The 14,579-nt window shown below is 42.1% G+C and overlaps 1 protein-coding gene across 2 annotated transcripts in view; it reads right to left on the bottom strand.

Annotated features, from left to right (window-relative positions):
• SIN3B (SIN3 transcription regulator family member B) overlaps nucleotides 1-14,579 on the bottom strand; it is a 1,843,877-nt gene that overhangs the window by 1,793,208 nt on the left and 36,090 nt on the right. For both annotated transcript variants that reach the window (XM_044090740.1, XM_044090739.1), the window contains one exon: nucleotides 13,425-13,548. In XM_044090740.1, the coding sequence (XP_043946675.1) occupies nucleotides 13,425-13,526 (102 nt within the window). In that variant the 5' untranslated portion in view covers nucleotides 13,527-13,548. The remainder of the gene's footprint in view (nucleotides 1-13,424; nucleotides 13,549-14,579) is intronic.

Here is a 14,579-nt window from a genome sequence, read left to right as displayed (position 1 = left end):
CACCCAAGCAGGGAGGCATATGTGGTCACCGTTATTGAGGGGGAAGAACAAATGGGCGGCCCAGAAGGTCCAGGGACTGAAGCCACCACTGAAGAGAGTCCAGGCAAACTCTGGACAACTGTACCAGATACGACAAAGGAAGATTGAGAAGGGACCACTGAACCGCTAAGGTCCACTGAAGAATCTGCATGTGAAGACGCGCGGCTGGTAGAAGGGTGATAGTGGCCACAATGGACCCCAACGCCCAAAGAACCATGCTTGCAGGGGAGGAGCTGGGTCTGAAGAACAGGCTGTACGTGAAACTGAAGTGACAGTAACCTGTCTGGAGGCAGAAACACCCTACCCTGAATCATATCCAACCAAGCCTCTATGAAGTCCAACACCTGAAAAGGTACCAGGTTTGACTTGGTAAGACTTACTGTGATGCTCAGGGAAGGGGCTAGGTGAAGAAGACCTGCTTCCCCTGGCACTGAGGGGGAGAGTCAGTGCTTAGCTTCCCAATGCCAAAGCCCCAATGGGAAGGGACACTCCCAACAGCCCTGCAGTCAATGCTAGTCCCTTGGAGCAGACACCAAATCTACGGACATTGGACAACATCGGAGCTGAACCACTCAAGTTAACTGTCAGCGTCGAGGTGCAAGGGACCAGTGACACCAATGCCTCAACGTTTAGAAACCTCAGACCCAAAGACTCCAAAGCCAAGGGTCAGATTGGAGAAGGAGACAGCGGGAGGAAACCAGACTGCGTGCTCACAGCTCTGAAGGGAAATGGAGCAGGCAAGACTCCATAGCTGAATCTGGGCCCGAAGAAAGTTCAACATCATCCTGTCCACTTCGGCTTCAGCCAGGCTCCGGTGGACCAGACAAAGGAAGCCACTGACCCTGGACAGGATCGACGCATAGGACCTAGCCCTAGAACTCTCCAGCTCTGGGGAGAAGCAAGGGGACCAGAGGGTGGTTCTGCAGAAGAAGACCGCTCAGATCATCTCTTCCTTGCCCGATCCAGGTCCTTGTGTTGGACCCCTTCTCCATCCCCAGACTTTTTAGCTGGAGTTTGAGTCCCAGAACCCAGGGCGGAGGAAGAAGAGGCCTCAGCGGGAGGAGGAAGTAGGCCTTTCAGAATGAGCTTATTCTTCTTGTCGATAAGTGCGCGGGGGGTTGACGCCCACGCAAATTGAGCAGGAGAAATCTAAATGGGGAACTCCCAAACACAACACGCACAGAGTGTAGGCATCAGATAGAGGAATCTTATGCTCACACTCTGTGCATGTCTTGAACCCTGGCTATGGGAGTCTTGGCCATGGAACAAGAAGAAAATCCAAGCAGACACACACACACATGCACACACACTCAAAAAGAAGTGAGGAAAGAAGACAGAGGATAGAAGGAGCAGGAGACTTTTTTTTTTTTTTTAAACTAAACTGTAACGCCCAACGCGGAGATAGGAAAGGTAGAAAAAAAGGGTAGGTACAAGAAAAAGGGAGATAAGTCCCAAGCAATAAACTTACCTAGTACTGAGAAAACCTTGGAGGAAAGCAACCTGTGCTGTTCAGAATGAGTAGCAAACGAAATTGGAGGAGAGGAGGGAGAGCGGGAACATTATGTGTAGGGGAGGAGCTTGGATTTTGGATCCAATGCTAGAGTACATGGCCTAGTCAGATCAGAGTCCAACAGGGTGAAGATCAAATGAAAACAACAACTTCAGATCTGCCCTTTATGTTATAAAGTCTTCCTCCTCAGGCACATAACACACACAGTCAGTCACTTCAGGCAAACACCTCTCATGGGAGATTGTCAAACGTGGTGACATAACAGACATAGTTAAGCATTTTCTACTTGATCCTATAAACGACACCACACTAACATCAATTGCTATATCAACTAAATAAATAAAATGTTCTTGTATGGTGGTACCACTACCCTGCCTGCACATGAACTGAAAAAAAAAAAAAAAGAAGATCATCATAGCAAATCTGAGTCAACTTGAAGTTCAGACATAATGCTTGGCTCCCACCATAGACCAATACACATCAATGACCATTTTATTGTAATCATTAAGTCACTTCCTTTCTTCTACCAACTGCCCCCAAACACACAACCACTTCTGGTTATTAGTGGTAAAAGGCAAAAGTATTTTAAAAAAAGGCCACAGTGAGGTTGCTGGTACCAGCTACCCTAATCCCAGTCAACTGTGATAAATAAAAGAAAAATATGTATTATTCTGTTGGCAGTGTCCACTGCTAACATTATGCATAATTCTATCTGATGTTCTGCTATACAATAAAGTAAAGACACACCTGCAATGTTAAACATTCCTGAAGATCTTCATGTCCGTAATTCCCTGAAGTCTCTAGTTGTACAACTAGAAATTGCTGGTAAAGCACTGCAATCATTTTTCAGGGGCAGCCCTTCTCAACTGCTTAAACTATATATTAACGGGACATGAATTGGCTACTCATGCTCTGTTCCTATGATCATGGGGCACATGTTAATAAATGGCACTATTTCCAGGTTAAAGTTCACAATGATTTTAATAGGAAGCTGTATAATAATCATCTAGTTATTACTTAAGTTACTGTACTATCGAAATAATTGCCACGCAGATGTTCTGCAAAAGAGGGAAACTTTTTTCTTCTTACTTTAATACTGGTTTCAGGACAATTTTAAAACATGAAAAACACATGCACTAAAGCCAGATAAACTCAGCATTCACACCAGTAGGCACATAGTTAAAGGTTATGGGGAGATATTTAATTTTAACTCTTAATTCACTTCCATTATTTTTGTACACATTTCTGTCCAAGCTACATATTGTCGCACTTTTAAGAGCCAATTGCTAACCCTTTGTCAAAACTACATTTTATGTCCTTTTAAGAATTAATTGCTAACCCTCACCAAGCCACCAAAGAGGTCACTTACAGAACACGGTCTAAACATGTCTTAATTATGTTTTTCCTCGAGTGCATCAACTCATCTTGCCAATTTCCATTAGATCAGCCCTACCCCTTCAACTATGTAAAAAGCCAACTGATGCCTTCAAAATACACTGCAGAAACTACCATTTATCTTGCATTCTTCACTTTTCTTTCTTTTTTTTTTTAAATCATGATTAATGTCCACAAATTAAAAAAAAAATCCTTGACAATCTACATTCTTTGGTTTATTCTTACAACCTTGTATCTTTCCAAGAAGAAAAAATTCTCCTATCAGGACCTTGCCTGCAGGCTCCATTAACAGTACCCAATCAGCTTATTTGTTCTTAACTAGCATTCTCCAGCTAAACAACCCTACAACCAAGTTGTTCCAGCCCAGGAATCTCAGTCAGTCTTTACTCCCCAATGACAGTCAGGAGGTAGGGAGCAGGCCAGCTTGCGGGTCTTGAGATTAATTTCACCCTCTCCCAGGAAGCAATTCTTCCTACCGCAACAGCTCCTCTGAGATCCACCACTGATGTCTCCCAAAGGGAATTATACCTCCACATGTAGTTACCTTCTGTAGCTGGTGCAAGATGCACTACGACAGCATAGGTTTACCAAGCTTGAAATCCATCAGGTAACACCCAATACTCATGCCAGGAGGCATCCTTGTGGTGAGTCACGTCCATCTCTCACCCCCCATGATGGACAAGATGACAGCATCCGTTCATTACCATCCTTTCTCAGCTAGGTCCTAGAAGTGCCTGAGACATTACTAGAACTCTGGTGGCCTGTTGTGTGGTCATGGTTCTACCCCTCTATATCATGTACAGCTTATTAAAAAGATAGTTAACTTTCATGTTTTTGTAAGCAATTTCACACACACTCATAACACATCCCCTCTGCAGCTAAAGGCTGCAGTGCTGCTCAACTCTGCCCTGCTACTTCTCTTATCATGCTACAATTTAAATAAGTTTTTTCAAGTAAAAGATTTTTTGCGGTTTACTGTTACTAACCAAGTCAGCTAACTCTTAAACAGTTACTTTAACCTATACACTAAGCACTGCTATGCTTATGTTTTTACACCTTACATTTTAGAAATAAACTTTGTCTTTCTCTTGCTAATCAAGTCAATAGACACCCTCCCCCACCCCCCCCAAAAAAAAAGCTTCAGCCCACACATAGTTAAAACAATTTTATGTAACATACTCTGCTTGATTACATTTTATAATATTAAAACTGTTTCATAAAAATATATTTAAAAATAGTATTTCGGCTTTTACCGGTTAGGGGTCGCCACAGCGGAACTCAGGTCCACTAATGACTGGCAGTGGATTTTTATGGTGCCGAGTTGCCAGCCCGACGCCCAACCTTCAAAGAAGGCACACCCATTCACGCATGCACCTACCTGCATGTCTTTAATTTCACTCGACAGTGGGGAGGACATGCATATATGAAAGATTATTTTACTTATTTCTCCATGGACAACAATAAGAAAGTGGGATTCATACTTTTCAGTCCTGTCCCCCCAGGTTTGAAAGTTCTTCTGTAACATTCACAGTTTACAGAATAAAGCAGTTAAGCTTTCTTTGAGAAAGTTGGAGGCTGGCATAATGGTTAAGGCATTAACCTTACAAACACAAAGTACAGGGTTTGATTCAAACCTTTGAGCAAAACTGGCCAAGTTTAAAATGACCCATAATGGTAGCTAGCCTGGTACTTACCTACATACCTAAAACAGCACACAGTTTTCTTCACAGTTTTCACCTTTTTGCCATTCCAGTTTCTGGTTCAAACCCTTGCTTCTCCTGAATGGCACAAAATAACACTCATTTTTTTAGTTCTTCCACTATGCACTAATTTTTATCTAGCTTACAATCTTCTTCCAAATCCTCACCTTTTCTCAGTACTAGGCACCTTATTCAAATCCAAGCTTATGATTCTTCTAGTCAGTTCCCAAGCTTCTCTTCGGCATTCAGGCAAATTTATTGGATCAAAGGAAATGGAGTCACTGGCACAGTCTCTTAAAGAAAAAGTACAGTTTTGTACCTACCATAAATGTAGATGTTCGAAGATCCACATTGCTGCAGTCCTAACACTTGGGTAGTCCGCTGTCCCAGTCGGCCCGAATACCAAAGTATATGGCTGACGTCGGTCATGGTGCATTAATCTGACGTCAGTACGTCAGGGTACAAATGCGCATGACCGACGTCATATCCTCAGTCTTTTCTTGCCCCAGATGTCAGAAGACCCTAAAAAGATAAGGCTAAAACCAAAAACACCACACACTCCTGCACCAAATATATATACAATATATACAAATTTACAAGAGTATAACCCCAACCACACAATCACCCCTAAACACAGAGGGAAGGAGGGAGGGTATTGACTGTAGCAATGTGGATCTTCAACATCTACATTTATGGTAGGTACAAAACTGTACTATGTTCTTCATACCACATTGCTGCAGTCCTAACACTTACGTAGAATCCCAACGCAGAGGTAAGGAGGCTGGCAAATCACAAGGAAGCAGGAGCTGACAACATGCCCTGCAAAATAGCAGTGGCAAAACCAGCCCTAGATTTAGAGTAAAGAGGAAGGTGGTAATGCTTAGAGAAAGTATGCACTGAACTCCAAGTAGCTGCCTCCAAAATATCCTTAGTTGCCACCCCCCTTAGAAATGCTGTTGAAGTGGCAGTAGCCCTAGTGGAATGAGGCCGAATCCCAACTGGAATCTCCTTGCCATGATGGGAATAACAAAATGCAATGCAAAACCCAATCCACTTAGAAATAGTTTGTTTTGACACAGGCTTACCCTGAGAATTCAAAGCAAAAGAAAAACAACTGCTGAGACTGCCTAAAATCCTTAGTCCTGCTTAAATAATAACGCAACTGCCTGTGTACATCTAAAGTGTGCAAAATCTTTTCCCCCTTATTTTGGGGATCTGCATAAAAAGTAGGCAAATGAATAGTTTGGTTTAAAGCCACACTAGAAACCACTTTAGGCATAAAGGAAGGATTAGTACGTAAAGATACCCTATCCTTATGAAAAATCAGGAAAGGCTCAACCGCCATAAGGGCCTGCAATTCAGACACCCTTCTTGCAGAGGTAATGGCTAACAAAAAAAAGCAGTCTTCCATGACAAATATTTCAATTCAGCAGTAGCTGCAGGCTCAAAAGGTTGTAGAGTGAGTTTCTCCAACACAAAATTGAGGTCCCAAGCAGGAGTAGGAGCTCTACGTGGGGGTCTTATATTCTTTGCCCCTCTAAGAAATTGCTTGAACAAAGGATGAGAAAACAATGGTGGGTCACAATCATAGTGAGCTGAAATTGCTGCAGCATGAATCTTAATGGAAGAAAAGACAAACCTTTGTCCAATAACTCAGTAAGATATTGAAGAGCCAGACTCAAATTTGGCTCAGAAACATCCAAATCCTTTGCTGTACACCAAAATAAAAATCTCTTCCATTTTCCTGCGTACACTTTCCTTGTACTAGGTCTTCTAGCTTCCATAATCACATTCAAAACTTGTTGAGGAAGCTGAGACCTGCTATGGTTCAAAACAGAATATGCCAGGCTGTTAGATGAAGAGAGTGAAGCTTGACATTGAGTAGATGCCCGTCCTTCTGAGACAATAGGTGTGGAATCAAAGGTAAGGCCATGGAGGCTTCCTTACTAGACTCCTCAGCAATGGGTACCAGTGCTGCCGAGGCCAATCTGGAGCTATCAAAATCATCCTTGGCTTGTCCTGTCTGACCTTTAGGAGTACCTTTGGGAGGAGAGGCAGAGGTGGAAAGGCATACACATGAAGATTTTTCCAACTGAAAGAAAGAGCATCCACTTTCCAGGCTGTGTGATGAAACCTTTTCGTGCAAAACTTTGGCAGCTGGTAGTTTAGTGGAGAAGCGAACAGATCTATGTCTGGAGTTCCCCATGACACTGTCAATTTTTGAAATACATGAAGATCCAGTTTCCACTCGTGGGGATCCATGATTTGCCTGCTTAACACATCTGCTAAGGAGTTCTGTGCTCCTGGCAGAAACCTTGCCTGAAGAGTAAGCTGCAAGCTGAGCGCAGTCTCCCACAAAATCATTGCTTGCCTGCATAGAGGATAAGAATGTGTTCCCCCTTGCTTGTTGATGTACCACATGACAGTTGTGTTGTCTGTTAGAATCAACACCTGCCCTGGAAGAAGTAACTCCTTGAAAGCCTTCAATGCAAACTGGACTGCTAACATCTCCTTCATGTTGATATGTAGATGCTGTAGTCTGGCAGGCCACTTGTCTTGTATCCACTTTCCATTCAGATGAGCTCCCCAAGCTATGTCTGAGGCATCTGTCGTTAGAATCTGACTCGCCTCTGGCCGGGTCACAGAGAGTCCCTTGTTTAGGTGACATTCCTGAGCCCACCACAAAAATTCCTTTTGAATGCAAGGTATCATTTGAATGACAGTGTCCAGATCTTGGCAGTGCTGTGTCCATACATTTTTGAGATACCATTGTAGCTTCCTCATATGCAGTTTGGCATTGGGAAGCACCAGAATACAAGATGCCATGAACCCTAATGCTTGAAGGACTGTCCTTGCAGTCAGCACGGACTGATGAGATAGTTGATGGAAGTAAAGGGATAGACTCTTTTGTTTGTCCGGGGTTAAAAAGGCCATCTGGGCTGCTGTATTCAGTCTCACACCCAGAAAGCACATGTCTTGAGAGGGTACTAGACTGGACTTTATTTCGTTCACAGAATACCCTAGGCATCTTGGCACTGCTATCACATATTCCAAATGCTGAAGAAGCACGTCCCTTCCTTGAGCCAGAATCAGGCAATCGTCCAAATAAGGATAGATTTGTATTCCTTTTAGCCTGAAGAAAGCTATCACTGGAGCCAGAACCTTTGTGAATACTCTGGGCGCAGTAGATAAGCCAAAGGGCAATGCAGAGAACTGATAATGAGAATTCCCAGCTCAAACGCAGATACTTCCTGCAAATTAGTCTGATAGGAACATGAAGGTAAGCTTCCTTGAGATCCAAAGTTACCATCCAGTGATCTTTGCCCAGCAGAGGTAAAAGCTGTTGTAACGTCAACATTTTGAACTTGGGAATGTCCAGATAAGTGTTGAGGGTAGACAGATCCAAAATTGGTCTCCACGTGTTCCCCTTTTTTGGAACTAGGAACAGGCGAGAATAAAATCCTAGGCCCCTGTCTGGCACAGGAACCGGCTGAATGGCCCCTATTTGGAGCAACAGAGAAATGTGCTTGTGTGCCTCTTTCCTTTGTTGATGAGGAATGTCTGGCATGCCTTTGAAAGGAGGCAAGGTATGGAAATAAAACCTGTAACCGTGGTGAATGATATCCAATACCCATCTGTCTTGGGTAATTAAACTCCAGTTTTCTCTGAAAAGTAACAACCTTCCTCCCAAAGGTGCTGCCAGACGAGAGGATTCTGGCAGCTGAAAAGGCAGGTCATTGGGTCTGTTTACGAAAGGACTGACCCCTGCCCTCACCAGAAGACTGAGCAGGTGAACTCCCTGTTCTAGGCCTAAAAGAACCTTGAGCTCTGCCTCTACCACGTCTAGACCTACCCCTAGACTGGGAATCATAAGCAGGATATGTCCACCCCTTGGTAGGCCAATTTCTACTAAACTTCGGAGGCTGAACCTGCAAAAAATCTTTAACAGTCTGCATAGACTTAGCCTTGTCCTCCATTTTCTTTAGAACTGCTTCCACAGGCTTAACCAAACAACACATCAGATTGTAAAGGAGCATCTAAAATCCTTGTTTTCACATGCTCAGCTAAATTCTGATCCCTCAACCAGGCGTGCCTGCGAAGAACGAACCAGTGGCAGCCACCCTCGAAGAGGCCTGCACAGCATCAAAACCACATTGCAAAGAATGCTTGCCTACCTGTTCAGAAACATGAACTAAATCCTGCAACTCTTTACACTCAATACCTTCCGCCAAAGCATCTACCTTAGATTTTAATTGTGAAATGAGATAATTTTGGTATTTCAACATGTGAAACTGGCAATTCAAAGCTCTCATGGCCAAAGTGGAAGAAGTATACACTTTCTTTCCCCATCTATCCAAAGCCCTTGCTTCTTTATCTGGAGGAACAGGATTTTTAACAACAGAAGCCTTAACACCTTTAGGCCCCTGTGAAACAGTTTCCGGGTCTGCCCTAGGACTCTTAAAAAGATACTTATGAGCTTCAGGCACCCTATAATATCTATCCGGTTTAACTGGAGCAGGAGGCAAAGAGTCAGGGTTCATAGAAGCCTCTGCAAAACATCCTCCACCACGTCTAGAACAGGGGGTATAGCTAAAGGCCTATGCTGGGGTAGAAACAAAAATTCCCTAAGCCTTTTCCTGGAATCAGAGAAATCCTGACCTTCCCATTTGAAATGCTCCCTCATAGAATGAAGAGTCTCTGAAAATGAAAAATCCTCAGGAGGAGAAGCAGAAGGAGTAGAATCATCTATATCAGAATCAGAGTAAGGGGAATACTCCTGCAAGTCTTCAGCCAAGACACAGAAGCATCCGAACACTGCTCAAAACTCCCAAGCTCAGGTTCCACCCTAGGCCTCTTATCAGGAGGGGGCATAGAACCCCTAATCATAGTAATCAAATCTTCTGCCATCTTAAGCATATGCTTCTAGGTACAGACCCTGAGGAGGTAGGGGTAACACCTGAAACAAAACCTGGCCTGCCCCTGGGAGAAGCCTTGGAAACAGCAGGAGGGCCTAACCACCTTAGGAAGGGAGGGAAGAACAGCTACCTGAGAAGCCCCTTCCGCCTGGCCTACCTCCTGAGAGGTCACATCTTGCAGTAATAAAGTCTCTCCTGGGATTCCAAAGAAATTTCTGGCTGAACCCCTGGCTCCACCGAGCTCTCTAAAGAACTGACGTCCGGTACGGACGGTTCTTCCAGCCTAGGCTTTGCTGCTTTGTCCTTGCGCTTTTTTGATGAAGCGGGCGTCGGAGCATCCGACGGCATTTTATAATTACACCGCTTCCCAAAACTAACCTGGCACAATCTAATCTTCTCTTTATAGTGCGTTTGTTAAATCTAGCACAAGAGCGACAGCCAACCACGTCGTGCTCAGGCCCTAAGCAAGGTATACACAAGGTATGATAATCCCTATGAGGTATCTGTTTCCCACAAGAAATACAGTTATTCACTTTTTCTGACATCCGTAAAATACTGAGGCAAGAAAAACTAAAATATTCCCCAACGGGTACTTAGCCAACTTGATTCGGTCTGAAACTCCGACTTCGAAAATCTCAGAACGCCAACCTGCACTTGCAAAACTGCTTCTGCATCGGACCATGCGGCAAAAAAGACTGAGGATATGACGTCGGTCATGCGCATTTGTACCCTGACGTACTGACGTCAGATTAATGCGCCATGACCGACGTCAGCCATATACTTTGGTATTCGGGCCGACTGGGACAGCGGACTACCCAAGTGTTAGGACTGCAGCAATGTGGTATGAAGAACATCACTTTACTTGTAGAGTGTCAAAACATAAAGAAATTGAGTTGCCTTCACTTTGTTGACTGGAATCCTTTTAAACTTTAATTTATTTATTTTTTTTTATCTCCTCTAAAGTTTGATCTGCCTCCATGAAATTTTTCAACCAACCTGGAAAAATACTCTGAAAATTCATGGATTTAACAGTTTGAATCTCACAACAGTCTCTCAATAATTCTGATCAACTGGAATAAAGTTTCTCTTTTTTATAATACAGACTGGGCAATAATTTTCCATAAACACACAATGACACCCAATTGTCAAAATCTTTTTTTGCCACATTTCTGCAGTTTAACAAATATAGGTATTAGCTGCTGTCTGCAGGCTAAATTTAGAGCACAAATATGATTCCCCTGCTCCATTAACATGTACATTCGTAATATTAATACAGTCTGCTCTCTCAGTTTCTGGTACTGCAGAAAACCTATTTTTTACTTGTGTCTAACTGAACAAGTCTACTATTTTGTGAAACATTTATTGGATGTTTTAATCTCGATCATTCACACCACTTAGACTCCTGACTTCTTACTTAACAGTTCACCACAATGGTTATTTAATGATACTTTTCTATTTTCATTTCACCTTTTACATTCTTCCAAAGTCCCACTTATTTTAAACACTTCTAAGTGCATTAGGTGTATTATTTCTAGTTTACAGTAAAACAACTTCTGCATCAATTCTGTAGAAAAGTCTGCTTCATGATGATCAGCCACAATGTTATTCTCATTCACAACTTTTTTATTTTCTGGTTGACTTTTTTTTTCACTTCTCCCAAACTTTGTCTTTGCTGACATCCAGCCAGTATATTAGCTAGCCTGTAACTGAATTCCCCACACAAGTTAACTGGCTTTTTCTAGACAGTTTCTTGGGCTTCACAATAGAAGAGCTCCAATTAATTTGCTACTCTGTTAGCCACCATCTTGACATGCCTGTTTTGGGGAGACAGTCTGGTATTTTTGCTGAACTTGCCTGCAGTAGGAGATGAACATCAGTTGGTTCTGATAGTAGGGCCACAGTTGGTGCTGCCTTCTAATAGCAGACTGATCATCACTGACAAGTCCTACGAAAAAAATCTTTGTGACTTGCATATCTATTCCTATAATGGGAGCCTCTGAAGGTGAAGCCCCCTCTATAGAATTCAGTGGGGACTTGTGATTTTTCTGCTTTCAGCAGCTACAGCTTTCTCAACATTTTTTTTGTCTGCTTAACTTTTTTCTTCTCTATTTTGTGCTTAATTTCTTGGGCTTATGAGACTCAAATATTATTATTGTTTTGTTTACTAATCTTGATAACTTTTTTTTCTGTTAAGAAAAAAAAATGTATTGATCCTTCCAAGTTTAGTGACCTGTTAAACACAATTCAGTCTCACTGTCAGTCTCTACACAAAGAGAGTACTGTACATGGCAACCATTAGAAACACGATTGAAAACTGCACACAGCTACCAATATGAGAAGAAAAAGATGCATCATTAAACAGGGGACTTGAGAGAAGAATATTCTTCAATCATTTGCACAATCAGGTGGCACACTCAAAGTTGGGTCCCCATCTAAGGAATGAAGCATCTCATCTATTCTCTGATGCTGAACGTGATGAGCAGAAGCTGTTGAACATTCTACTTGCAAAGTCTGCAAGACCCTATCAAGCAGATCATGTAAAGCGGAGAGCACAAGGAAAAAAAAAATATATATATATAGGAAGCAGATAACACAACACTTAACATGGCTGTTGATATGAATTTAAGAGTAGGATCCTACATGGTTCACTTACACCATGCAGGGGAATATACTTTAACAGATGGTTATCTGTGGAATGTTTTGATACTTAGACTGGCAACCATTAAAGTCGGCCAAGTCATGAATGTTTTTTCAACTATGTGGACACAGTACTGGGGGAGAGTGACACTGCAAGATTACCTATGATTGTCCTGCATGACTTTAGACACAGTGGATGAAGGAACATACTGTACAACACCTCCAAGTTTTCTGCACTATGTGGATACATTGAGGGAGAGGCACACAGTACATCACCTACTGCTCATCTCTGCACCCACCATATTGCTCTAATGCTCTATGCTAACACACCAAATGAGTGGAAACATTGGAGATAACCTCTAGCTCTCATGCATGACATGGGCATATGGGGAAGGGGCAAACTACACTACTGCTCTTCTACACAAAATGGACAGAATGAGAAAGGAGCAAACTGTAGCCCACCTAAGGCCTTCCTGCAGGTCATGGACTGAAGCAAGAGTACAGTGCACATCACTTATGGCTCTTCTACACCTTGGGGGAGGACATAAGGTAGGGATATACTGTAGGTGGACAGTGGAACAGAGTACACTGAACATCACCTACTCCTCTCCTGCACCTTGTGAACATAATGGGGAGGGGTATACTGCATGTATACATTGCAGAAGTACAGTACACAATCAATGGGTCTCCTGCACTTTATGGACATAATGCACACAGACATACTAGAAGACAGGTATAATGCATATCAACTATATAGATAATAGGGAGATTAAAACTGTAAAACACCTGCTGCTCTCCTTCAACACAGACACAATGGGGTGGGACAAACTACACACAAACTAAAGTATTCCTGCAACATAGGAACACACCGCAATAAGGCTACAGTGCCAATTACTTATGTCTCTCCTTAATCTTGTGGGTGTGATGGGGAGTAGCCTTACCGCATGTGGCTAGAAGAGGGGACCAATGCACATAATTTACAACTCTCCTGCACTTTGTGGATACAATGGGGGAGGGGCACACAGTACATCATCAATGTCATGCACAATGGGCACATCAAAAAAGAGGAAGTGGTTACTCCTTCTCCCCACCCCAGCACTACAACATAAACAGTAGCTTGTAAGAATCACTAAAAGTAATAATCAGTGAGCTGAAAAGAAAAATGTCCAACATAACCCGAAACACAAAGAAAAAAAATTATCCCAACAGAGATTGACCTCTTCCTACCTTTAATTTCTGGAAATTCTGAGGTTGTACTTGCTTTTGCACCAGGTAGAGTTGTGACTGTATAGGATTAATTTGTTGTACATGTGTTTGGATTTTTGCCATCGGGTCTCTCACTTTGGCCACACTGAAAAAAGTCAGACACAAGTTAAAAGTAAGCTAGCAGTATGAACTAGGCCAACTACACATTACATCTTTCGTCAGACTGTTTCAAAAGTTGCAATTTCCAAAAAGCAAAATCATGTGTCCTTCAAAACACTCAGCATAGCCATAACAATAACAAAATAAAATAAACATTCTGGCTAACAACATTTGTAATTTCACTATTATAAATTCATAAAACTGTGCCTTTAAGTAATGGTATAAAACATAATTTTTGTTGGAGATTTCCAACTAAAAGACTTACTTTCAGCCTTGCGCATACTCTTAATAAAGAACTTCAAACAATTCTGCCAATCCCCAAACAAAATAGGAACATTGTAAAAGAATACACAACTTACTTTATGAGACAGCTGTATCAGAGTCATGTTAGCGTTGTGTCTAAGCTAATAAATCCAAGTATGCAGTTTTGCTATCAGCAGTGTGCTTGTTCTAATATTTTTAGCTTTTCTAAGCTGTTGTAAAATTACCTGTGTTTGCTCAGACTTAAGCTCATTTGTTATGAGCTGCTAAACGCCAAGCTACCACACTAATGATTGTGACAAATTTCCACTAGATAAGGCTAAAACACTAGCCTTGAGATAAGTACAACTTATGTTCTTCCTTAGTTTTACGTAATAGCTATGCACTTTTTTTGCCATTTATTAATCTATTTAAGAAATGGTTTGGTCTAAATGCTAATTAGAGCGGAGGAAGAACCTAGCCATTTCTACACTTCTGACCACTGTAAAACGAAGTGTGCTACTTTGCTACTGACCAATGTACTCTTTAAATATTTTAGACTTCTGTGTTGTTATAAATTGCATGCATTTGAGCAGTGCTGCTCATCACTCAGCCACATTTAACCAAATGGTGTATAAACACAGATATCTTTAGCAAAACCTGCATTATGGATGGCCTGCTTGCAATTAAGCAATAAGCTACACTGTATACTAGTGGTCCACAGAGTAGCCTACAGCTGCTTTATTTTACCAAAATTAACTTGTACTTTTATCGATA

Source organism: Protopterus annectens, chromosome 13.part0, assembly GCF_019279795.1.
Source record: "Protopterus annectens isolate FY-2018-M chromosome 13.part0, PAN1.0, whole genome shotgun sequence".
Classification (NCBI taxonomy): domain Eukaryota; kingdom Metazoa; phylum Chordata; order Ceratodontiformes; family Protopteridae; genus Protopterus; species Protopterus annectens.
Note: the sequence above shows the minus strand (reverse complement) of the source record. Positions and strands in the feature narration are given on the sequence as shown.